General features: G+C 32.2%; 2 protein-coding genes and 1 long non-coding RNA gene across 3 annotated transcripts; 2 read left to right on the top strand and 1 right to left on the bottom strand.

The window, feature by feature from the left end:
* Positions 1-994: 994 nt before the first annotated feature.
* LOC112783558 (auxin response factor 3) lies at positions 995-6,058 on the bottom strand. Its single transcript, XM_025826552.2, has 10 exons — positions 5,424-6,058; positions 5,093-5,149; positions 4,468-4,650; positions 4,186-4,270; positions 3,859-4,114; positions 3,445-3,564; positions 3,280-3,355; positions 2,414-2,570; positions 1,392-2,326; positions 995-1,294 (listed from the first exon to the last, which is right to left on the bottom strand). Exons 1-10 carry the CDS (start codon positions 5,559-5,561, stop codon positions 1,277-1,279), a joined length of 2,025 nt encoding a protein of 674 aa, XP_025682337.1. The 5' UTR covers positions 5,562-6,058; the 3' UTR covers positions 995-1,276.
* LOC140182513 (uncharacterized) lies at positions 6,054-7,210 on the top strand. The gene is made up of 2 exons (XR_011878242.1): positions 6,054-6,409; positions 6,554-7,210. It is a non-coding gene; the product is annotated as an uncharacterized lncRNA (long non-coding RNA).
* Positions 7,211-10,578: 3,368 nt separating this feature from the next.
* Positions 10,579-18,550, top strand: LOC140182905 (uncharacterized). The gene is made up of 11 exons (XM_072230874.1): positions 10,579-10,594; positions 10,921-11,075; positions 11,256-11,426; positions 12,095-12,167; positions 12,674-12,742; positions 14,930-15,117; positions 15,256-15,396; positions 15,887-16,679; positions 17,340-17,669; positions 17,759-18,130; positions 18,227-18,550. The coding sequence occupies exons 1-11, from the start codon at positions 10,579-10,581 to the stop codon at positions 18,376-18,378; spliced, it is 2,460 nt and encodes an 819-aa protein (XP_072086975.1). The 3' UTR covers positions 18,379-18,550.
* The last annotated feature ends 7,499 nt before the right edge of the window (positions 18,551-26,049 follow it).

Below are 26,049 nucleotides of genomic sequence, written 5' to 3'. Positions count from 1 at the left end.
AATACCAACCAGGCAACCAAATTATGATAGCTATTGGGATTTGGGACTCACAACATTCCTCTTATCATATTATGGTAATCCAACCATATTTTCTTAGAATTAAAAAGAATGTTATACACATCACTTTTAATTTTTAGATATTTTTGAAGTATTTGATTGTTAATTTTGTTAAAACAATAATTTGTGCACCTACTACTATTGCTAGTAATAACAACTTCAAAAATGCAACATATATGATATATATAACATTTTAGACCAAGAATCCACAAAACACCATCAACATAGGTTAAGATCAAGCTAACCTTGACCAGATTATTTTCAATTCTGTATTAGATCAACATAGGTCCCTGCATTCCTCAAAAGTTTACTTCAAATTTTTATTACAATTTTTCAAAGGTTAGCATTAACTTCCTTAGTATTTTAGTCATTGGTCCCGACATGACACATTGATGGGTCCCAAAATGCATTAGATCATGTGTAGCCAGACAAAGTAGCTTGTCAGGAAAGTGAAATTTCAACTTTGTACTTAACAATTGCCAAGAGATCAAAATTTAATGCTTGTTTGACTTTTGTAAACTTTGTGATGAAAACTCACTCCTTTTATAAAATAAAAATCCATAAACCTAGCCTCAAGTTGCAAAGTGAGAATAGCCTAAACCTCATTCATTTAAGAACATTAAATTACCAACCACTTTGGTGCTTGTATATTACCCTAGGAAGTTTAATGTGATGAAGGCTTTACATTGCTCATAAAGTGTGATGCTTGGGCCCTGTAATGTAACATGTCATTGAGTTGCCACAGTCACTTTCAAATATTAAATGATTTCAATATAATTATTGTATTGCAACTTAGATATTATTTCATTCCATGAACATGACCGTTAAGATGTCACATTCAGCAAGACTGATTCCATTATTGCAACTATATAATCTTTAAGTCTAGTTTATAGGATACTCAGCCTAGCAACTAGAGCTATTATACCAAAATATCTAGTTTATTTTGTTAAGAACATGAATAAAAATGCATAAGGTTTGCCATAAAAGTGTCTTACATAGTTGCATCTCCAATATGTCAGTGAGCATGCATAAAAAGATTTGTTACAGAAGCAGTTAATTGGTCATAAGCCAATTTAAGAACAAATCATCCAAAGTTTTCCTTCAAACAAATCCAGAGTTATCATAACAAATCACCAAACAACTGGAACTAGACACTTTCTTCAGCTACCTGAAGTCAGTGTCATAATACTACTTTCTAGTACACATCAGGATTCTCAGCTCAACACTGCAACACACCCTACAAAGAATATGAACAAATATCTAAGATCAGTGATTCAAGGAGATCATAACTACACACTATATATGCCAATAATGACTAAATGAAAATCACTTACTTTGGTGAAGTTACTCTCAACAGCTTTAGTCCTGAGAGAATGGCCGGGAGGAAAACTATCTTCGGCGTGTTGAGTAAATGTAGGGACTGAACTCAATTGCCGAGTGATCAAAGGTCGGTCAGCCTCCTTGTTTGCAATGTGAGGGTCCTCGGTTAAAGAGAATCCGAAGAGTCTGCAGCTACTTTTACACGAAGATGCCAACTCTTGACTTTCTCTCATTGTCAATGCTGATTCAACAGACTTTGAAGTGCCCAACTGATTATGGAAGTTAAACATGCCAAGGGAGTTCATATCTTCCTTAGCTCTTCCAGAGAAAATAGGCTCATCAGTTGGGAACGATGCAAATGTTCCACCTTTCACTTCAGTTGCATAGGGACGCCGGTAATGGACTGTACCCTCTATCTCCTGGTTACTCTTTTTATCATAATCAGAGTTTGAAAGAGGATTAACCACTTGCTGGAACATTAACACAGATGAAGGAGACGACACTTGCATTGATGCTACAGATGCATGCAGATGTGATGGATTGTCATGCACCTGGGTTGACCATCCATTTCTGGGGCTAACCAGATGATAACCATCAAAAAGTCCAAAGCGACCATTTGTGCGAGCCTCATCAAAAGACAAGGCCCTTCCATATGGTTGGCTTGGAAATATTTCTTGACCTTGCAAGACCTTTTGGAACCGGAATGATTCCCCAAAGCCTGTGCCATTGTTGTAGGAAAAATCAGAGCCGGCTTGAGGGATTCTGATATTACTTCCTACAACCGATGTCCCAGAACCAATAGAACCAGGATAACACCTCCCTAACTCGGATAACCTTGGACTCTGAGAATTAATACCATCATAAGGGGTATTAACACCCAAAATTTCTTGACCTTGCAAGACCTTCCGGAACCTCAATGATTCCCCAAAGTCTGATGTTCCAATCCCATCTGTAATGAGCAATAAGTCAACATCTTATCAATGTTGATGCATGATGTAAAACTGCTCAAATAAACAAAAGGAAAATGTAAACTTACTGGGAAGTGGAAATTCTAGTTTCCCTGAAGATCCAATTCGGCTCCTCTTCAAACCGGCTGCCATCAAGTTATTGGAAGTAGGAGCAGGCCCAGATGGCTCAATCTCCCATGGGGAAACCCTGTTATGCCTACCTGCTTCAACATCATCCCACCTTACCTGTAGGATAAGAACTTCTTGTTACCTTCTATTTTGATATTAAAAAAAAAAAAAAGTAATGACCACAACATAGACCTGACTAATAACTACAAATAGAAAACAAGGAATCTATTTTGATGTCAATGTGATAACAAAGCAAACAAATTTATATTTATATAGGTACTCCAGCTGAAATTTCCTAATTAAACATGCAAACAGTCTAATCAGATGGATGATAACCAACAACGAGTAATAAAGATGTCACTAGCAATAAGTAGACTACTCTACTGTTATTGGTTTTATTTCTCTCATGTGAAGCCAACAGATTAGGCTGTCATCATCATTGTGGATTTTGAAATTAAAATGATAGCTGAATTTTATGTTTTCTACCTTGGACTGCCATGGCTTATGGTTTAGGTACCTAGCATTTCAAAAGCATTATTGGAGGCACATTGTTAGCATTAGTATACATTAAGGTTGGCTTTAGTTCTAGGATACAGATTTTCCTATAACCTGGTATCCATGTTAAGACATGCAACATTTAATTTGCATGCTTAGGGCCAAATATACAGGAGTCATTAGATTCTTCAGAGGAAGTAAATCAATTTTATTTTTGAGGTCTTACTCATCAGCATAAAATTATCAAGCCTTGCAATATGAAAACACAGCCACATGCTCATGCTAAAAAACAATAACCATATTTGATTGTAGAATTATCACGGCAACATACCAGAAGGCATCTCCATTTTGAACCTGGCCATCTAACTGGATCCGCATCACCAATGCCAGCAATTAATCCAGTGAATCTGCTCAAGAGAAGTTTGAGTGATATCATTTGGTGATAGGTTGATTATATAGAGCAGGTTTAAACAAGACAACTGAGTGACTGACAAACCTGCGCTCTGCAGCATCTTCAGTTTCGAAGCGCATCTGGAACCTCATTCCAACTGAATAACAAAAATCAAGGCTCTTTAAAAATTTGTGGGGCGGTATGATGAATTCCGAGGAGCTCACCCTGCAAGGGATCAATGCATTAGATGGGAAGAGAGATGAGACCAAAGCATAAGTTCAGCAAGGCTCTATGCACTTGTTGCCACCAATTGTTTTAAAGAGTTTTTAGTTGTGAAGTTCATAACAATATAACAGTGTTGTCCACAGTTGACTCTATATACACATGAACATAAAAAAACATAATTAAGTTTGCCAATAAACAATAGCAGCTATGTTGAAAAATCTAATTGATAAGTAATGACTGTATTTGACATAAGGGATGAACAAAATGTCAATATCTGGTGAAGAAGATAAACACCTTGGATTATAGCAAACACTAAAGGCACTTCTCGAAGACAAAGCATTAATAATATTCATGACTGAGCCAGGATTCAGTTGCTGAATAGAAGGAGTGGCAAAGATACCACCATTCTTCAACTGAGCAGCCCTACGAATCCCTAGTCTTAATTCTCCATCGTCACCCCTAAGGAATAACACAGCATCTCCAGACACAAGCTTCTTCTTGTTCACAAATGCACTCCATCCAGTTGTGAGCAAATGTCTCCGTGGCTGCCCTGCTCATAAAAAGACAAGAAATGATTACTCCGCGCATGCAGACACATAAGAATGGTAATGAATGAGATACCTCTGTATATATGTCTAAACCTCCATTCAAGGCCATGCAAATCCTTCGCCACAAGCTCTTGTGAAGGCCTCTGTTGACTGTAATCCTAAAGTGAGCAATAAAACATAATTTCAAATTGTTATAAAGATAATGAAAGAACAAAAGTCTTAGATCTGCTAACTTCACCACATCAACAGAACATTTAGAGGATCAGACTTGACTGCAGCATATAAAAGTAGGATAAATTATTTGAACAATCCTCTTTGACAAGGAGAAAGGAGTGCCTCATAGTTCATAATTTACCAGAGGAGGAAAGCAATCTTCAGCTGCTCGACGAGGCACAGAAAATCCACCATGAGTGCTAGTGTCAGAAGCAGTAAGAGTCTTGCAAAACATATGGGGTGTTGTTGACTTCACCACAGCTTCAGTATCATCTTCTTCACCATCAGCATCAACTACCCCATGCCGCAAGTTTTTCTCCACTTGCTACAATTATAGTAACCAAGTTCAAGCATCTTTTTTTTGTTTTTTGAATAAAAGAAATCAACTAATAGAGGCGCTTCATTTAATAGTAAACACATATCTTTCCTTTCCCTTTCACTCTTCTAACAAGAAACTTTGTACTTCTCTTTTACCAGTTAGAAAGTAAAGTTGAAGAGCTAGGTAACATAGACAAATACACAGGTACCGTTGTGTACTTTTTGTGTTATTTGGTTCCCAGAAACATGACACAAAGCTAAATTAAGCAAAGCTTAGTCAATCTTACTTTTAATTGACCCCTAAGGTCTAGGCACTAAGTAGTACTAAAATGTTGAGAGAATTTGAAGTATGTTTCTCAATGTCTTCTTCAAATCTAAACTAAAACAAATTAAGATCATAAATATCCTAAATTCATAATTCAGAACTCATAGTCGTGTATAAACCTCACCTCACTTTCAGGAACCAACAAGACCTGGCAATAGACTTCATCACTGCCTTCCTCTGCCTGCTCAGAAAAAGAACAAACATTTCATGAAATTTTCAACACAAGCCAAACTATAGCCACCTTTACACCAGCACAAAGGGGCAAAGGATATTTTTCCTTGACCTATCAAAATCACATTGCAGTAATAATAATATACAAAACACAGGTCAGTCACAAATTGCTAAAACTTGGCAAGTAAATCATTTTACCCAACAAAATTTGCTCAGCAAACATAAACAAAGAAAACATTCCCAGAAGAAAAAGCTGTCAAATTTGAGAATGAGAGAGACTTTACATGGAGCTTGACATCAAGAACACGACAGCAGACATGAGGTGGGATGTTATAGGCAGTGACGGGAAAATCCTGAGCCTGTTCAAAGTGGCCTTGTGGTAAGTACACAACCACGCTTCCTTTCTTTGGGAGAGAGATCATAGGGCCAGCACAAGCGTGCCATAGCTCCAAGCACACAGAAGAAGAAGAAGGTGGAGCCAAAGCTGAAGCTGAAGTGCTTATACCAGAGTGAGAAGGTGATGAAGCAGAGCCCGTGGAAGCGGATGAGGCTAAAATTTTTAGATATGGATAATTTTAATGTGAAATACGACAATATTTGTTCATTTTGGTATTTTACAATGCTATGATGGTAGTACAAAACGTCACTAACATTTTGTAAAACAAATATTTTTTTAAATATAAAAAAACAAAACGTCACCAACGTTTTGTAAAAAAATATTTTTTAATTATAAAATGAGAAAACGTCATTGACGTTTTGTAAAAAAAATATTATTTTAATTATATAAAGTGAAAACGTCACTGACGTTTTGTAAACACCCACAATAACGTTTAACACCTAATTTAGATCACTTTTAAAGACTTCACCACTCATAATCCAATATACAAAAATAAAAGTTCGAGATTTGAAGGAGTGGTTTTTTCATGTCTGCATTTTTCAGAGAGCGTGAAGGGTTCTGTTGTTAAGAGCAACTTTGGCATTGCTAAAAGAGGCTGACCCCAATACTCCCAAAAAGAAAGAGACCCTCTTTCTGTGTCTTCTTTCTCTCTCTCTCACACACACACTGAGCTATCACACTCTCTCTGCTAATATTATTTTCCCCCCTTTGTTTCTTTTTTTGGGGGGGTTCTTTTCTTTTACTTTATTGTTGGTTTTGGCTGGAGGAGTGAACAAGAGTGGAGCGATGCGAATGAATGAGTGATTGGGTTTTTTTGGGGTAGCATCAAATCAAGCTTTCATTGGGATTTAAGTTGGAGCAATATAAAAATGGGTTTTTTATCCCTCTCTCTCTCTCTCTCTCTCTCTCTCTCTCTCTCTCTCTCTCTCTCTCTCTCATCTATTTAACTATTTTTTATTATAAAAAAATAATCTTTTTTTAATAATTTATTGGAGGGGCTTTTTTGCTTGGCTGCAGGCTGAAGCAGGAGCAGTGCTGCAGTTGCTGCAATGCTGAGACTGTTGGGTGTGATGTGTGGCAGAGAAAGTAGAGAGAGAAAAGAAAGAACACAACACAGCAGAGACTGTAGTAGTAGTAGTAGTAGTGCCTCACAATGTTTTGATGGCTATAAAGACCAATAATAAATAAATAAATAATAAAATAAAATAAAAGAAACTGAATATAGATAAATAAAATAAAAAGGGTAATTTAAGACTGTACGGCAGCCCTGTATTTCCGGGCGGATGTCTATTCTGTCCCCTTCTACTTCACCAAATCTCACACCTATCCCTCTTTGTTTAACCTTAACACACAACACCTCACAACAACATGGTTTTGATGTCAACAATTTTTAAGATTAGGTCACTCTATGGTTCTGTTTCATCACTTTAGATTTTGATTACATCTCAGTTTCCATAATGGTATTCTTTACACTTAACTTTCTTTTTTTTTTTTTTTTAATTTTGTTGACCATTGCTATTGGATTGTGTACAGAGATTCTCCTACCCATTTAGGATACTGTTTCTGTACGGACTTGAAGAGGCCTAAGTACTTGTATTGCACCATTTTTTGCATTGTGGACTTGTGGTATGTGGGTTTTACCCTAATAAATAAATTCGTATTGTATTTTTGCAATTGCCAACATTGGGATATAGTTATTAGGGTAGAATATTTTATGGAGTTGAAATTAGTTTTAAAATATAAGATTTTTTTAAATTTATTTTTTAAATATTTTTCAATCAAATTTGTCATTTAAAGATTGTGAATTAATTATATTTGTCCTCTAATCACTCCATTAACAATTTTTTTTAAAGATTGATGTTGTAAAACGTTAATTGATAACATATATAATACCTAATATGTCTAATTGGATATTAACCAAATATTTTATGAAAATTTATTAATTTAGTCATTTTACTCAATTACAAAAATCCTATTCCTAATATGACACAGTGACTAAATTGATAATTTCCGTAAATATATTTAGTTAATGTCTAATTGAACATGTTATGTGTCATGTATGCTATCAGTTAACATTTTACATTATCAATCGTTGACGATAATTGTGAGTGGAGTAACTAAAGAATAAATATAGGTTAACAGTGGAGTAACTATTAACCCATATTTTACCCCTTTTCTTTAAAATATAAAGAGATTATCATCACAAAACATGAAATATAAAGAGATTAAGAAAGGATAGATAGAAAAACAAATTTGGCAAATTCAAGTTTTACATAATTTAAATTTATAAAAATGTTATTCGTACATTAAAATTAGTTATTAAAATCAGCCACTAATATATTTGTATATAAATACGTATATAGTTTAATTTATTTTTAATCTGTATTTATATTTTAACATATATTTTATACTAGTAACTGATTTTAGTGGCGAATTATAGTATATACATAACATAATCCTTAAATTTATTAATAATAGTTATTAATAATTTCATGAGAAAAATAATTAAGATATTAATACATATGATATTAATTAATTTAATAAAAGATATCAAATTATCTAATAAATTATTATTATTATAAAGATATATTTATATAAATAATCACTTTCATTATAAATGCTCATATTTGGCAGACTTTAATGGTAAACGTTGACAATTAACCTTAACAGCTAAAAGAATAATAAATAGACAAGTGAAAGACAAATGGAATTTTATTATATAGTTGTATGGTGTTTTTAAGCATATTCATATATTATTATTTTTTTTTCGCTTTACAAAAACGGCCAATTACTTTGCTAACTCAAGTTTTGACTTTGTCATTAGGGTCCTATATATCATCATTATTATTGGCTGCTTACTTAGACAAAAAGTAATGATAAATCCAGATAGATCACTAAGCCTAACCAATTATGCAACTGGTAAATTAATGGAAAAGTTTCTTTTAAATATGGCATGTTAGTTTAATCATTCATGTCCATGCTTACACCTTTCTCTTTTAAATATATATATTGCTAAGTTGCTGTAAAGTTAGAAAACATGTCAGATTCTAAACATGATTTTAGCAGAAAATATGACAATAAAATTATATTCCAATATTGCCGGTTTTTTTCTTTACTGTTTTCTGAAAATTACTAACTAGTTAAATATTTAAAAACTTAAATAATATTAGTGATGATCAATACATAAGAATTAAAAGCTTGGTATAGAGGATGATGCATAACTATATAAATTTTTAGGCCAATATGACCAGCAAATAATGTAGACATTGGTCAACAAGTTTAATTAGCAAGGAATATCTCTATGTTAGGCAGAAAATGGTGAAAGGAGGTAATCCATGGATATTTATTATGGACACAACACCATCATTAGGTAGGCTCCATTTGGTTAATATATATACTATAAGTATTAAATTGGTCTCTTACGTTTAGACGTAATTCTGTTTTAGTTTTTAAAATTTAAAGTGTTCTATTTGAATTCAAAAAAAAATTTATTTAGCTTTAATATAGTCTTACCGTGAGGTCAAAATTAAATAATTAACATAATGTCCTACATGACAGCACTACAAAAACAAGATCGATAATTTGGAAAACAAGTACAAGCTCTAGAAGCACAAAATTCATCGTGGATGCATCAATACATTTATTTATTATTTTTCTTACAATTTAAATGAAATATTTTCTATAAAACTAAGGAGAATGATGATAAATAAATGTGTCGATGCATCCACGCTTGATTTTGTGTCTTTAGAACTTGTACTTATTATCTAGATTAAACCTTAAGTATCAAAATAAGATTACGTCTAAATTAGGGGACTAATTTAATACTTTGTCATATAAAGAATATACATGAGATAAATTATTTATTTCATAAAATATCTTTTAATGTATATATATATATATATATATATATATATATATATATATATATATAATCAATAAAAAAATATTTTTATTATTTCAAAAATTCGAATCTAAAATCTTTTTGTTAGAATATTAGATATTTATTATCTTAATAAACCTCATTATTATTATTATTATTATTATTATTATTATTATTATTATTATTATTATTATTTAATTCATAAGAAAATAAATGATAAGTACATTAATAAATATTTATATATTAGTAGACATAAAGATGTAGATATACAAAATATCTAGATACAAAACATTTGTATTTGTGTATTGCTTTAGCAAAACTAATGAACAAGCTAAGATACGTAAATAAAGTTTTATCTATATAAAATATTTTTTTATCCTTATAAATAAAGACAAATATTTTTTGGAGAATAAAAATGTTACGAACTTTTTGGCCAGACACTTATATTATGTATCATGTCATTTTTCAACACGGGATAAGATTACCATCATGAAATCAAATAATGATGTATATATATATATGCTTCCTTTTTTTTTTCACCAACATGGCAACATTATTTGTGCTTATGTGAAGAATGTTTGTGTTTGGATTTTTTCAACTTAAATTAGAATATAGTTTTATGCTTTTTGCAAAAAAAAAAAGAAAGTTTAAAATGATTACTTATCAAAATAAAACAAAAAAAATTTAAAAACTCTAATAATAATAATAATAATAATAATAATAATAATAATAATAATCTCTGAAGATTATTAGTCAAACATTGAGCATGGCAACGTTGGTGATCACGGGGAGAGAATTGAGTAATGTACATATTCAGCTTTACTTTCGATGCAGTATGCTTCTCAGTTCTCTGAGTTGGGAAAAACCCACACTCCAAAAAGTTAAGGGGTAAAAAACACGGATTAGGCATAAATATTAACGAAAAATAATATTAGGAATTATTAAAATTTCTTATTTTTTATTATCACTTTATTATTAATTTAACTTTTTTTAATATAATTTATTTAATTTAATAATTTAATAACATATTTATTTCATATCTTTAAATATTAATAATTAACTGATAACAAAAAATAATAAATTATGATAATTCTCTAACTTTTTTTAATATAATTTGTTACGTGTCTATGACTAATAGTGTTATATTTTATCAAATATATCAATGATCACGGGAAACGGTATAGATTGATAAAACGAAAAGAGTATGCAAAGATAATAGAATTGTAAAAGATGAAGAAATTTTATTGATTGTTGATTGATTGAATTGAATTGAATTGAAGTGTAAATTAAGAAGGTAAAACTAAATATATATATAAAACATTGTTCTATGAAAGAAAAAAGTAAATAAAGATAAGATAAGAGCAACTAAATATAAGATAAAGATAAGATAAGATAAGATAAGATAATAAAGACTAAAATTTTAATTGAATTTATGTATTCTGGCAAGATGTGATTGGTTGTGTACCATTGTTTAACTAATAGTCCGTTTTCATGTTCCCGTCAGTCGCAGTTAGGACACGGGGTGAAGGTCCTGACGACACACTCGCCATCGTTGAAACCTTCGGTTTGGACGAATGTGCCGTCCAGCGTCACCGCGCCGGAGGAGCACCACGTGTCGGTTTCCACAAACAGGGCGCGGTAGCTGTTGGCAACGACATCGTATTCGACTGAGTGTGTTGTGCAATCGTTTTTAACGACCATCTCTCGCGGGTTTCTACAGCATCTGGCGTTGGGTAATGAGAGGTTGGATAATCCAAAGTTGGTGCGGTCGAAGATTACGATATGGTCGTTGTGTAGAAGCTGCATGTGCATGGCCACAATGCCAATGCTTTTCTGTAGGAGCTGCCACTCTCCGCCCCCGCCAACCGCTTCAACAGGCGGCAGTGGCAAGAACGTGGTGGTTGCAGCCGTGAAGAGAATAACAACAAAGTAATGGAGAAAGGGAACTTGGAAATGCGTAGTATAAGTCATTGGACATACGGATCGGAATACTTGGATTGGGTGAGAATGGTGAGAATGATGAAAAGTGTATTGTGGTGATTGCAATTGAATTGGAAGATGTGTGATATAAATAGCAGGAAAGGGATCTGAGATTTGAGGATTGAAGAGTGTGAATTTGTGGGTCACGAGACTTCTTTATTATTGTCATGGGCTAAGGTGGAAGAGTAGTTTAATACGCCCCCGCAAGCTGATGGATGGAAGATATCAATAATCCACAGTTTGGATAAGTTCCGATGAAATTGTTGAGAAAAACGCGTCTGCGACGCGGAGGAAGATGCGTGCGGCGGAACTTGAGCTGCCGACGGCAAAAATATAAAAGGAGATGCTGTGCTTGAGCAGCGATCTTCAAAAAATGCGTGTGGCGGAGCTTGAGCTACTGGAGGCAAAAATATAAAGGGAGATGCTGTGCTTTAGCAGCGATCTTCAAAAAATGCGTGCGGCGGAACTTGAGCTGCCGGCGGCAAAAATATAAAAGGAGATGCTATGCTTGAGCAGCGATCTTCAAAAGAAAAATGAAAAGTAAGCGCGTAGAGCGCAATAAGATTGATCTTTAGAGGGCGCGTATGGCGCAATAAGAGAGGGCGGGTAAAGTGCGATAAGAAAGATGGCGCATAGAGCGCGATAAGAGTGCATATGAAACTGCTAAAAACAGATGTAGATTGAACTTGCTGAAATAGAATGCAGACATGACTGCTGAAACAGAATGCAGACGAAACTCTTGGAAGAAGGTAGGTGCAGGCGAAATTGCTGGTAAAGAACCGGGGTAACCAAAACTGGGGTAGAATTTTCACTTGGATGCATTTAACAAAGATTGGTTGGATCTTGAACTGAATTGGAAGATTGATTATTCATTGTGAGAGGAGATTGAAAAAGAAGCATGGTGATTTCTAGCCGAAAAGATGATAACTTATATATCCTTCTCAAGGAGGATACCAAGGTTCTGATACCATGATAAAACGGAAAGAGTATGCAAAAATAATAGAATTGTAAAAGATAAAGAAGTTTTATTGATTGTTGATTGATTGAATTGAATTGAATTGAAGTGTAAATTATGAAGGTAAAACTAAATATATATATAAAACATTGTTCTATGAAAGATAAAAACAAATAAAGATAATATAAGATAAGATAAAGATAAGATAAGATAAAATAAGATAATAAAGACTAAAATTGCAATTGAATTTATGTATTCTGGGAAGATGTGATTGGTTGTGTACCATCGTTTAACTAATAGTCCGTTTTCATGTTCCTATCAGTCGCAGTTAGGGCATGGGGTGAAGAGAATAACAACAAAGTAATGGAGAAAGGGAACTTGGAAATGCATAGTATAAATCATTGAACGTACGAATCGGAATACTTGGATTGGGTGAGAATGATGAAAAGTGTATTGTGGTGATTGCAATGAAATTGGAAGATGTGTGATATAAATAGCAGGAAGGAATGTGAGGTTTGAGGATTGAAGAGTGTAAATTTATGGGTCACGAGATTTCTTTATTATTGTCATGGACTAAGGTAAAAGAGTAGTTTAATAAAGATAAGCCCTAACAAATTATGCATACATTAATTTAATCTTTAAAAAATCAAACATTTCAAATTAATCTCTAAAGAATATAATTTTTATCAAGAGAAATACATGTAAATAAAACTGCAATATGAAATGGAACAAGTAGATTGTACATTAATAATTAGGGTTTAACTATTTTATATCGTAAAAATTCATGTTAAGTTTACAAATTAAAATTTAAATTTTAATACATTTATTTTAAATTTTTTGTTAATAATAAATTTATTATGTATCTTTAGAACACATATTAATTAAACTCTAATAATTAATGTGTAACAGAATTTATATCACGCGATCTATACTAGATAGTGCAAAATATTTGCAACTGATGAGAGTAGGCAAAAGTGAGAAAAGCTTTAAAGTGTTGCAATCCATATGATAATGTATTAATGGAAAAAGGAGACAAGAAATAAATAGCAGCAGTAATATTGGTAAAGAGAAGCAAATCAATTTCTCATCTTCAAGGCACATAAGAAATTGTATATATTTTGCATGTAGCATTATAAAGCAGTCTTTAATCAATACCAAAAAAGAGGTTGCTTTAATTAAAAGCACGCAATAGTTTCTTCAATGCATCTACTGTGCATAATTTAATTTTCTCCTGAAGCTCAAATAACAATAATAATGTGTGTGATTTTTCAAAGAAAAGCTTCAAACTACTCTATGATTGATCGAACGAAGGAGGGAGGCCAAGCAATTATGACATCGTACATAGACAACTTTCTTAGTTTCTTATGAAATTAATTAGTTTTATTATCAAGTCCCTTGAGCTCGTGCATATATGATAATAAATTCTTTTGGTGCGATGTCGCATTATAGTTTTAATTATATGATGTCTTATGTTTTTGCTAAAATTCATTATTGTATTTAAGTGTAGGTGAACAATAGTATCGTTTGTCTCTCCTGTATCCATCTTGTTTTAAATGTATGTACCTATATACAACAGGAGCTGAATTAATGTGAGATATTGATATTAATTTAATAAAAGATGTAAAGTAAGAGTATAATAATCTTTGTCAATGAGTTATAACTCAAATGGCATAGATTCTCCATACTCAATTAAGAGGTTGCAGGTTCGAGTCTCCTATTTTCCAAATTTTAGTCAATGAGTAATAGCTCAAATGGCATAGTCTCCCCATACTCAATCAAGAGGTTGCGGATTCGAGTCTCATATCTTTGGTAAAAAAAAAAAGAGTATAATAATCTTTTTTAATAAAATATTTTTATGGTGTTTTTAAACATGTATTTTTAAGATACATATTAATAAGGTTTTTTTAAGTCACTACTTAAATTAAAAAATATCCAAACACATTATTTTAATTATATGATCTTTTAAATTCTTTATAATGTTGTGTAAAACTTTTTATCATTATTAGCAAGTTAAAAAATTATTTCCTATGCAATATAATTTTTAAAACTTACTATTTTTAATTTTTTTAATACAAACTTTTTAAAAATATTTGATAAGGCACTTGTTAATTAACATAAATTTATTATTCTCATTCGTTGTAAGAATATTTGATTCTCTTTATATAATGACTTGTCACTAAATTAGTAAGATAGATTTTACCATGGTTCTGAAAATCGGACCGGACCGATCGGTTCAACCGAAAAAACCGGGAACCGGTTACTTGGCCGGTCTGGGTGACCTCCAAAACCGTGTGGCAAAAAACCGGTCGAACCGGCGGTTAACCGGCGAACCGGAAGAACCGACCGATTTTATTACGGTTCAGTGGTTTCGAAATTTATAAGCCAAACGACGTCGTTTTGGCTATATATAAAAAAAAAAAAAAAAAAAAGAAAAGAGGGAAACGCGTTAAGCTCACCAAGCTCACCCTAACGAAGGAACCCTAATCAATCAGCCTGCCACCAAGCTCACCCCCGACCCCGAAGCTCTCACTCTCAGCCAGTCAGCCTCCTCCCCTTTCTTCCCCCCTCATCCACCAAGGCCACCATTGCCACCGCCCACCAAGCTCCAGATTCCAGCAGCGCTCCTCATTCGCGAATCGCGACCCAGCATCGCTCCCCATTCGCCACCCAGCAGCGCTCCTCAGCAGCCGCGACGACCACCGCGTTGAGCCCGCCTCCTCGTCGCCGAACCTCGACAAGCTCGCCGAGCCCGCCTCTCATTCGCCGGTAAGACTGCTTTTCTTGTCTTGATTTTGAACATGCTTCCTTCTAGCTCGCCTATTCTGTTCTGTTTGCTGGTTCATGAATATGCTCTATGCTTCTGTTTGTTCTTTGCTCTACCATTCTGTTTGCTTCTGATATCAGCCTCTGTTTGCTTCTGTTCTGTTCTGTTCTGTTTGCTTCTGTTTGCTTCTGTTTGCTCTATGCTCTACCATTCTGTTTGATCTATGCTGGCTGTTCTGTTATTGCTACCTGATATCAGCCTCTCTTATTTTGTATAAAAAGGTTTGAAGACCATACTAAAAAATCTGCTTCACTCAAGTGTTGAATTTTTCTTTGTTGATTTGTTTTTGTCAACATTTTGTGCTGATAACTTGACATTGTGATTGGGAATTGTCACGGTTTGGAGTTTTCTTTCTATTCACGCCCAAATCCAAAACAAAAAGAGAAGGGGATGTAAATAAGAAAACTGAGATGTGGTCCACTCTGTCTGTCCGGAGTTGAAGGAATTGCATTATTAATGGATAAGATATGATGATGTCTCTTCTCATTGTTTTTATGGCAGATAAGCTAAGTAGCTAACTATGATGGAAAAAATGGATACCTGCACTGCTTCATTATATATACGGTTACAATAGAATGATACATTATGTTACCTTAAGTTCTCCGCATGATTTCTTTTATACTGTATATTGTATGAATTCGCTGCCTGTTCTGTTTGATGGAAATAGTTTTTGATTCTCTATGCTGCCTGTTCTGTTTTTGATTGTTTTAGATGGAACAATCACAAAGTAACTCACAGCCACAAGATAATGCTGCTCAAAATTCTCAAATTGGTTCATCTAGAGGTAAATCTGATCCAGCTTGGCAGTATTTCACAGTGAGGTATGACAAAAATAACAAGGCTCAATATACATGTATTTTCTGCTTGAATACTTATAATGGAGGGGGGATATATAGAATGAAATATCATCTTGCAAAGATCCCTGGACAAATTAAAGTTTGTAACAAAGTAACTGAAGATGTTGAGCTTCAATTCAAAAGGCTTTTGGAGGAAAACAAAAAAAATAAGGCAGAAAAAAGAAAATTTACATCTGAGTGTTATGATGTGGAAAGTGAAAGAGAAGCGGAAGAAGAGGGTGAAGCGCCTAATCCTGTACAACCTCCGGCTCCTGCAACAATGGGAGACAAAGGAAAGAGAAGAGCGATTGCTGCTACTCCAATTGGAAGTTATTTTAAGGAAAGGACTACGCCAGGCTCTCAACCAGCTTTGAAAAGTGTCTTGGCCAGTAAACAAGTTAAACACAAGGTTAAGTTGGGGCTTGCAAGATGGATCATTGATGCACGGATTCCATTCAATGCAATTCAATCGCCTTACTTTCAACCTGCCTTGGACGGCGTTGCTGCAATTGGACCTGGTTTCAAGGGACCGTCGTATGACGAAATGAGAGTTCATTTGCTGGCCGATCTTAAGAAGGAGTGTCAGTTACTTGTTGAAGGTTATAGGAGCTCGTGGAAAAGGACTGGTTGTACACTGATGGCAGATGGCTGGACTGATCAAAGGCAGCGTACGTTAATTAATTTTTTAGTTTATTGTCCTGCTGGTATGTCATTTGTTAAGTTTGTTGATGCTTCTGATATGATAAAAACTGCCGATACCTTGTTTAAATTGTTTGCTGAGGTTATTGAATGGGTTGGGTCTAGTAACATTGTGCATGTGGTTACTGATAATGCTGCGAATTATGTATCTGCTGGAAAACTCATTCATGAAAAGTATCCAAACATTTTTTGGTCTCCTTGTGCTGCTCATTGCATCAATCTTATCTTAAAAGACATAGCAAGTCTTCCTCACATAGCTGACCTTGCCTCTCGTGCTTCAAAAGTGACTGTCTTTGTTTACAATCATATAATTTTCTTGTCATGGCTTAGAAAAAGAAAAGAGTGGACAGAAATTGTTCGACCAGGTGTAACACGTTTTGCTACTGTTTTCATTACTTTGAAAAGTATATATGATCATAAACAAGACTTGCAAGCATTGGTGATTGACAAATATTTTACTTCTCATAAATTATCCAAGAGTGTCAATGGGAAGATGGTTAGTTCAATTATCTTGGATAGTAAGTTTTGGGAGGATTGTTTGACTACTGTTATGCTTGTTGGTCCTCTAATTAAGTTATTGAGGCTTGTTGATGCTGATGAGAAACCTTCTCTGGGTATTGTGTATGCAGGCATGCAAAGAGCCAAAATTAATATCAAGACAATGTTTAGAAATAGGAAATCTGCATACACACCTTATACAAGTATCTTGAAAATGCGGTGGGATAAGCATTTGAAGCGTGACCTCCATGCAGCAGCATACTTTTTGAATCCAGATTACTTCTATAGTGAGGGGTTTGTTGAGAAGGCAAATATCTTGAGGTCTTTGCTTGATTTATTTGATATTGAAACTCTTTGCAATGACTCGGTTGCTGCAATGCAAGAGATACAGTTGTATCGAGATCGAAAAGGAAGTTTTGGAAGGGAAAGTGCATTGAAAGCAATTACGAGACTTGAACCTGGTAAGTATTTAAATTTCTATGTTCAATTTACTTTGAATGTTTTTTAAATATTGAATGAGAATTGATAGTTGAATTTCATATTCTGGTAGGTGAATGGTGGAGGCTACACGGTGGGAGTGCTCCTAACTTGCAAAAAATGGCAATTCGTCTTCTTCATCAAACATCTTCATCATCCGGCTGCGAGAGGAACTGGAGCCTCTTTGAACAAATCCATTCAAAGAGGAGGAACCGATTAGAGCATCAAAGGCTAAGTGACATTGTTTATGTCACTTATAATCTACGCCTTCAATCTAGAATGCATCGCAAGAAGAAGAATTATGATCCAATTGACATTCAAAGCATTGACACAGTAGATTTTTGGGTAATGCCGGATGAAGAAGATCCTGAATTTACTAATGGAGACATTGAAGGCATTGAAAATTTAATCTATACGGATAATGCTATGCCTTCATATCCTACAGGTTATTGAAATAGCAAAACTTGTTTCATTTCCTCTCAATATCTGATGTAAAGTTCTAACTTTAATTTTTTCTTGGTTTTCTATTTTATTTTATTAGATGGAGGAGATGTGGAACTTGATGTGGATTTCCCTAATGTTGCTGATTCTTCAAATACAGCTTCTTTTGGTGGTACCTCTGATGATGGTGGCTTTGGATTACCTGTTTATGATGGAGATGTTGGAACACTTAATGATAATTATGATTTCTGATGAGTTGAATCTTTGATTAGTTGAACGCTTGCTAGTAATTGTATCTTTTGAATGTAGAACATTATGGGTTTGTCATTATGTACGTTTTATTTTTTGTTTAGTTATAAGTTTTGATGTTTGAAGTTGTTTGTGAACCTCTAATATTAAGTAATGGATAATTTATTATGTGAAATATTAAATTTTATTAAGTTAGAAATTATTGAATTTATATACTTAAGATTATTTTAAATTTTTTAATAATTTTATTTAATATTTAATTAAACCGGTTGAACCCCGGTTGAACCCTGGTCGAACCAGTGAACCATTAAACCAGTGACCTCATCGGTTCATTGACCGGTCCGGTTCTCGCAACCTTGGATTTTACTGTTGATTATAATAATTCAGTTTATTTATAATTTATTTAAGCCACCTTTTCATATATTACATTATTAATTAATATAAAGATTTATTGTAACGATGGCTTAAACAATATTAAAATAACGATAATATTAAGAAAAAAATAAAAAATTATTTTATTTAATATTGTAAAAATAAAATAAATTCTGATTATTTTTTATGAATTTTTTTGTTATTAAATATTTTTGTTAAAATAAATACAAATAAACAAATGACAATAATAAAGTTTTCAATATTTAATATGTCTCATAATTATTTAGAACTAGTTGTAGCTCTAGATCTAATGGACTAATACTAACTAGAGAGGGATTATTAGAGGTGAAGCCATAAAGGGGTTATTAAAGGTGGAAATAATTAATATGAAATTAAGAGAGGAGTGGGTAGAATCCCAAGGAGAGAGAGGTCGCAGCAATGGACCAAGAGGGAATGAAAATGAACCCAGCAGGCAAAGTGGTTGTGGTGCTTGCACGCTATGATATTGGAAATTTCATCATAAATAATTAATATAAGAAGGGTATATTTGAGAATTCACGTGAAGAGTGTTCAGTCCCAGTCCTAGTAATAAAAAGGGTCACGTCCTTATCAGAAGCCATCAATTGCGACAAACCCAAAAACCTAGCCATAGGCTCTTAGGGTAGACCCAGTCCTATACGACCCTACTTTCTTGCCCTTATTTTGGATCACCACATAAAATAATGGGTCACTCACCACCCTCTACTCCACCGGTTAAACCGCTGTCCCTACCACTCTACATTCCTTTCTAATCTCAAAACTATATATATAAATTATATATATATATGGGGTTAAAAAATTTTGATATAAAAGTAAAATGAGTACTATATTTTAATATGGTAATTTTTTGTGTTTTTTAAAATTGTGTGAGAGTACATAAATCAAACTCTCTAATTTGTGTTTAAAAAGTTGAAAAAATTTAGAGTACACAAATTAGATTTGATTTGTGTTAAAAAATTGAAAAAACTCAGAATACACAAATCGGACCATGTAAGTTGTTTGATTTTAAAATTTTGCTTAAGAAATAGCATGGTCCGACTTGTGATTGGACAAATATGAATTTCGAAAGTTAGAAAACGGACCCTCCGTTTACTGATAAAAAATTCGCATGGTCCGAGTTCTATTCCACTGACACCACATGACACATGACTATGAAGCACCTGTATTTTTCATATTCGAGTCCAATACCACTTTTGCTTTCATATTCAAATTAAAAAGTGTATATATAGCCAGTTCTTACTTAATATATAAATATTTAAAATTTATTTAATCATAAATTTTTGGTGTACCTTTTTTACTTACAGACACTTATTTTTTTTATAATTTAAAATATAAAATACCAAATATTATTAGTCTAATTGTAAAAAAAAAGTTACTTATTATAACATAGACAATACGTGTTAAGTACATTCTATTCATAATAAGAATATAAAATAGTACTCTTTAATTAAAGTTAAGAAAACACATGTAATTTAAATTATTAATTAAGATATTTATAAAGCTTCCACGCTCCTTTAGTAAGCGTGCTGCTACTAGGTGTTATGCTTGTTTGTCGAATTTGAATGAATTACTATTGGGATTTGAGAATGTGACAAAAGTTACGAATGAGCCATGTTCTATGCATATGTATGTGTGCTTATGATTCCCTAATGTGACGTAATTCATCCTAATAAGCACTTGGATTCAATTACTGCTATTAACTATATGTGTAGATATGAGATAGATGTAGATCTAGGTAGGTAAACATCATCATGTGGGGATAAATACAACACTAACAATAATTAACTAACGGCACACAGCAGAACGTTTCAATTAAGGATATGTCACTCATGACTTTATACAGTTCAATCCCAACCATTAACAACTATAAGAATTTGTGAGCTTCTTTTGGGGGCAAGAAATAAAGGTACTTTGTCATCCTGCTTTGCACATTTTGGTGAAAGTTGAAAACCTTCTCGCCCATATGCATGCATATTATTGAAGCCTATTAGGACTCATCTTTTTGGTCAAATTCAAAACTCTTCAGATCCATACACCAATTATGGGATGTGACGTTCCCTGCATTCTTGTGATCCTTATTTCAATAATGGTGGTTAATAATTGATTAAACTATAGGAATGTAAAATTTGATTTACATTATTCTGAGATAAATTTTTGTTATAAATTGGATAGGGCTCCACAAAAGCATGAAGTAATGCAAGTGTGTAATAGCTTGAGTAGGCTACTAGCTAGCTATAGGCTGAGCTTAGGTGACCTATCATCCACTATGCAATATCAACGAATTGTCAATTGTCTTAACAGAAAATAATTGAATGGATAACTATAGAATGAGAATCAATTAATAATTAGTGAAATGCATGATGAATGTGGTACTTTTCTGTTTTCTATCTCCATAGGATAATGGCTAATAAAATGTACAAGTAAATGTTGTAATGAATTGAAGTGGGATAATAATATCGCTGGAAATCATAATAACAGTTTGAGGGTGGCATTAAGCGAAGTGAGAGCAATACATTCCAAATACAAACACCCACTTGGCCCTCCTTCCATGAATGCTAATAAGGATGCATCCATGATTTTACAATACATATACCACCCAACCAACCAACCAAACCCCACATCTATTTTATACTTTTTCTCTTTATATTATAGAAAAACTTTTAAGTATATTAATATATTAGTCTTTCAATAAATTTTAACTGTTAATCTTAATTATAAAATTTATATATATTTTTTATAATTAAAATTAACGATTAAAAATTACTGATATATTATACAGTTATAAATTTTTTTAGAAAAGTTATCAGGTATATCCAAAAATACTGGTATTCCAGTTATTTTAACCGTTGATTTTAATTAATATATATTATATATATTTTTTATAATTCAGATCAACGGTTAAAATAATTGAAACACTGTTATTTTCAGTACACCTGATAACCTTTCATTTTTTTATATTATATATATACATATTCCAGCTGGGCCCACCATTCACATGCGCGTGTCGTCACGCTCCAGTACTGTGAAGCGTAGAAGAGGAGCAGAGTTAAAGTGAGTTTAGAAAGAGTGATTTTTGCAGGCAGCCAGAAGAAACCCTCGACTTTTACGCGGGTTCTGTCTCTCTTTCCAATTACTTTTTTCTTTTCAATTTATCTTTTTCCACAAAAATATATTATAATCAATTATTTCAATTTATAATATCAAATATTTCTATTAAAATCAATAATAATTATCAAATAAGATAAAAGATATGTTAAACATTAAAAAAAGATAATTACATTATGTGTATATAAAAAACGATCACTCAATTAATTATCGTATAAATATATATATAAAATAACTGATTCAATAATTAATTTTTTATAAGAATTGATGGTACTTTAGTTATGTCATATTGTGATTGACATTGGCGATTCCAACGTAGCTGCGGTGGCAAGAAAGGCGCGCGATGGGGTCTGCAGCCGCATGTCCACGTGTCGAGTATTGAGGCGAGGTTGACGGGTGCCCCTTCCGGTGAAGGGTATTAAAGTAATTTTGGGTAAATAGAGGGTAGGGGATGGGGCCCGTGGGAGGGATTGCCAAAAGGAACTAGACCGGTCTTTGTCTCATCAGAGGCTGTCGGCTACCGCCAACTGGGTTATTTTAGATCGTACGGTGAGGATTTGGCCAAAACTGAGTAGAGAGGGCCCACACTCTGTATGGGAACGTGATACCTGGAATCAAGACACCCAACAAAGGATAGTGTTTGTGACACTGTGCTATGCTGTAAGCTTATACTAAAATTATATTATTCAATATTCATATAATTTTATATTATTTAATTCTGTCTCTTTCTTTTTATTATACTATACGAAGATGCAAAACAATCATATTAAGTAATATTTATATAGCACAAATATATAAAAATTAATTTTGTAACATTTTTTTATGTACGTAGTATTTTTATAAGAGTTATTTTTTCTATACACTAAAATCAGTCACTAAAATTAGTGGTAGTATAAAATATATGATAAAATACAAATAGGATAAATCACTAAAATAAGTCAAGAGAATAAAAAAATTACAGGAATAAGTCAAATAAAAAATTTTGTCATGAATCAATCAGTTCACATTTTTATATAGTTCGAATTAGCCTAATTCGAACTTTATCTACATGTAATTCGAATCATACTGATTCGAATTACCTACACACGCATACACCCACTAATTCCAATCAACCTGATTCGAATTACACATAGATACTGCACATAGTAATTCGAATTGGGCAGATTCGAATTACTCAATTTAAAAAAATTATTAAAAAATTTAAAAATATATATTTCTCGAATAATAATTTAAAAAATTTTATTAAAAAATATATATTTTATTTCATGCATTAAAAAAACTAACAAAATATTTAATTACGAGACTTCTTTAAAATATTAATGAGCTATCAATTCGAATTCCATACAATACAATATTCTATTGCCCCTTTATTTTAATCGATTATATATGTTAAATTTTAATTACTGAAAAAATCTTTTAAAAAAAAACGTTTTAGACATCTTTATCTGAGTAGCTTCTTTTTTTTGAATACGAATAATTTGACTTAATCTGATTACAATTTCATACAAAACTTAAAGCCTCCCAAAAAATTTTCTCTTATCGTTTTTAATATTGTAGATTTACTTGGGGTTATTGTTGAGAGTGAATTTGAATGCTGGTTCAAAAGGGGGAAGTGGAAGTTGAGTAATGAGTAGGGGTAGAGAGTGCAATGCAAAGGAGTAGCTAAGTGGGCCTCTTCCCTGTCAGTGTTACACAGTACTCGTTAGTCGTTACACCCTTCAAAATAGAAACTTCCGTAGAAATAAAAATTCCTCTTATTTTATCTCTCTCTTTCTTTCCAATCCAAAAAATAAAACAAATCAAAATTAGGTCCACCATTTTCACTGAACATCTTAACGATACTATAACCATTTTTTTTTTTAAAGAAAACTAATGTTAACGTATGGTGTACATAAAAGTAGTGGTACTACTGGGAGAGGCGTCGTTTTGTCTTGTAAAGTTGTAGTACCTTTCTTTTTTTTTTTTTCTAAAAAAAAAATCCTCTAGATATTACTGTAGGGTAAACAATTTAGATATGAAAAAATTTTAGGTGATTAATTTGGGTGAAAATAGACTAATGTGAATGTTGCAAGAGGTATATGGAGCATGTTTTTATTGATTTTCTGCACATCTACAATATTAAAAAACACTCTAAATAATAATGAGAAGTGTTAGAATAGGTTAATAAGTTTTGTGATTTGTAACTATCAATTAATCATCATTAATATTTTTAATGATGTGAGATTATATCCAATGATGTAGGATTACTCATTTTTCTTTTGATAATTAAATACTAGTCAGATTTTAATAAAAGTGCTGGTCTCTAGACTTTCTCATAATAATATTATATAAAAATACCACTTATTTTTTCATATAAAAATAATTTCTGTATTATTGTATAATCATTATAATTTTATTTTGACAAATTATTCCGTGGAATTTCACATGACATCTCCATTGATGGACTCCCAAATAATTAAAATTCTACCCCAACCCAAATTGTGCAGTTTGTAGATTTAGCACCATGCGTATTTCTTGTGTTTACAATCTTTCCACCACTAATTTTCCAAATTAAAAATTTTAGGTTGATTAATTTTTCCAGTCCCTCTCCAAAACAATCATTTCACATTGATTTAATTTTCCCTCAAATTGTTTCAAAAAAATGAAGCAAGGGCTAAGTTACAGAAAAGATTCATGTGTCTGTCATTGACATTAAATTTATTAAGGTGATTAATTTTTTTGTCATTATTCTCATCTTCATCATCACTACCGATGGAGGGGCAAAAGAAATTAAATATGAAACTAATGTAACTTGCATATGAGGTACATCTAAATCTTATTATCGATTGTGGCAAGCAAGGATTTTAACTCATCCATTACATTTAGAAAGAAACCAATAATAGCTCGTAATTTGAAGAACATGTTATAAATCTTGCATCTCTAAATAAGATTTTTACAGTGTTTATAAATATAAAACATTTTCTAATTTTTTTAAACAGTTTTTGAAAATTTTTTTTTTTTTTTACCAAAGATAGGAGACTCGAACCCGCAACCTCTTAATTGAATATGGGGAGACTATGCCATTTGAGCTATTACTCATTGGCAGTTTTTGAAATTAAATTAGGCTCACTTAATATTAATATAGTATCAAAATTTATTGGATCTAATATTATTAGACCATCATATTAGAAATTGACTTTATAAATGTCAGATATTTTTTACTTCTTAAGTTAACTTTTTGAGTGAGTTAGGTCCAACTAATTCTAAAATAATAACAGTTTATATCTGATACAATGTTATTAGTTTATCTTCTTAAAAATACTCACACTCTAAACAATTATTTTAGACATAAAAAAATTATATTATAAATTATATCTATTAAAAATATTTGTTTTTATAATATTTATATTTATAAAGCATTTTTCACCTTTTTAATTGGTTTTTAGAGCAATTCTAATAAAATATTTTTTGAGTATTAGTTTTTTATTTTTATAGTAACTGAACTTATTTGAAATTTAAACTTGCATTGAATATAATCTTTGAAATAATATTAGTATTAATAAGAAGATATCATATTATTTTAAAGAAAGACTAGTAAAATGTTATTATTTGTATATCTATTAAATCTATTAAATAAACATTGTAAATTTGTAACTTTTTTTTTTTATTTTACCAAAGATAGGAGACTCGAACCCGCAACCTCTTAATTGAGTATGGGGAGACTATGCCATTTGAGCTATAACCTCTTAATTGTAAATTTGTAACTTTGTTATATAATGTTGTTAAATTGAAATAAAATCAAGTATTAAAGTGACGAATTTTATATTAAATTTAAATTAATTTTTATAATATATAATCTTCCAAATATTTATGTAATATTTAATGTATAAGGTCCAAAATAAAATAAAATTAAAAACCAGCGTTTAAAATGCTCTTAATTTTAAGTTAGATCTACTTAATTCTGAGATAGTATCGAAATTTGACGATTCATCAGGTGATGATAAGTTGGCTATGCCCCTAATTTATTTTTAGAAGCAAAATAGAAGATATTATTATTTTGTGGCAACCTTTTAAATACAAAAAACATTTTGGGTGACAAAGTTATTCAGATGAGATGAAAGTCTTCATGTAAGAGTGGCTTTTTTTTGTGTGTGTATTTTTTGTTTTAATCATATTCTT

This window comes from Arachis hypogaea, chromosome 20, assembly GCF_003086295.3.
Source record: "Arachis hypogaea cultivar Tifrunner chromosome 20, arahy.Tifrunner.gnm2.J5K5, whole genome shotgun sequence".
Taxonomy (NCBI): Eukaryota; Viridiplantae; Streptophyta; class Magnoliopsida; order Fabales; family Fabaceae; genus Arachis; species Arachis hypogaea.
Note: the sequence above shows the minus strand (reverse complement) of the source record. Positions and strands in the feature narration are given on the sequence as shown.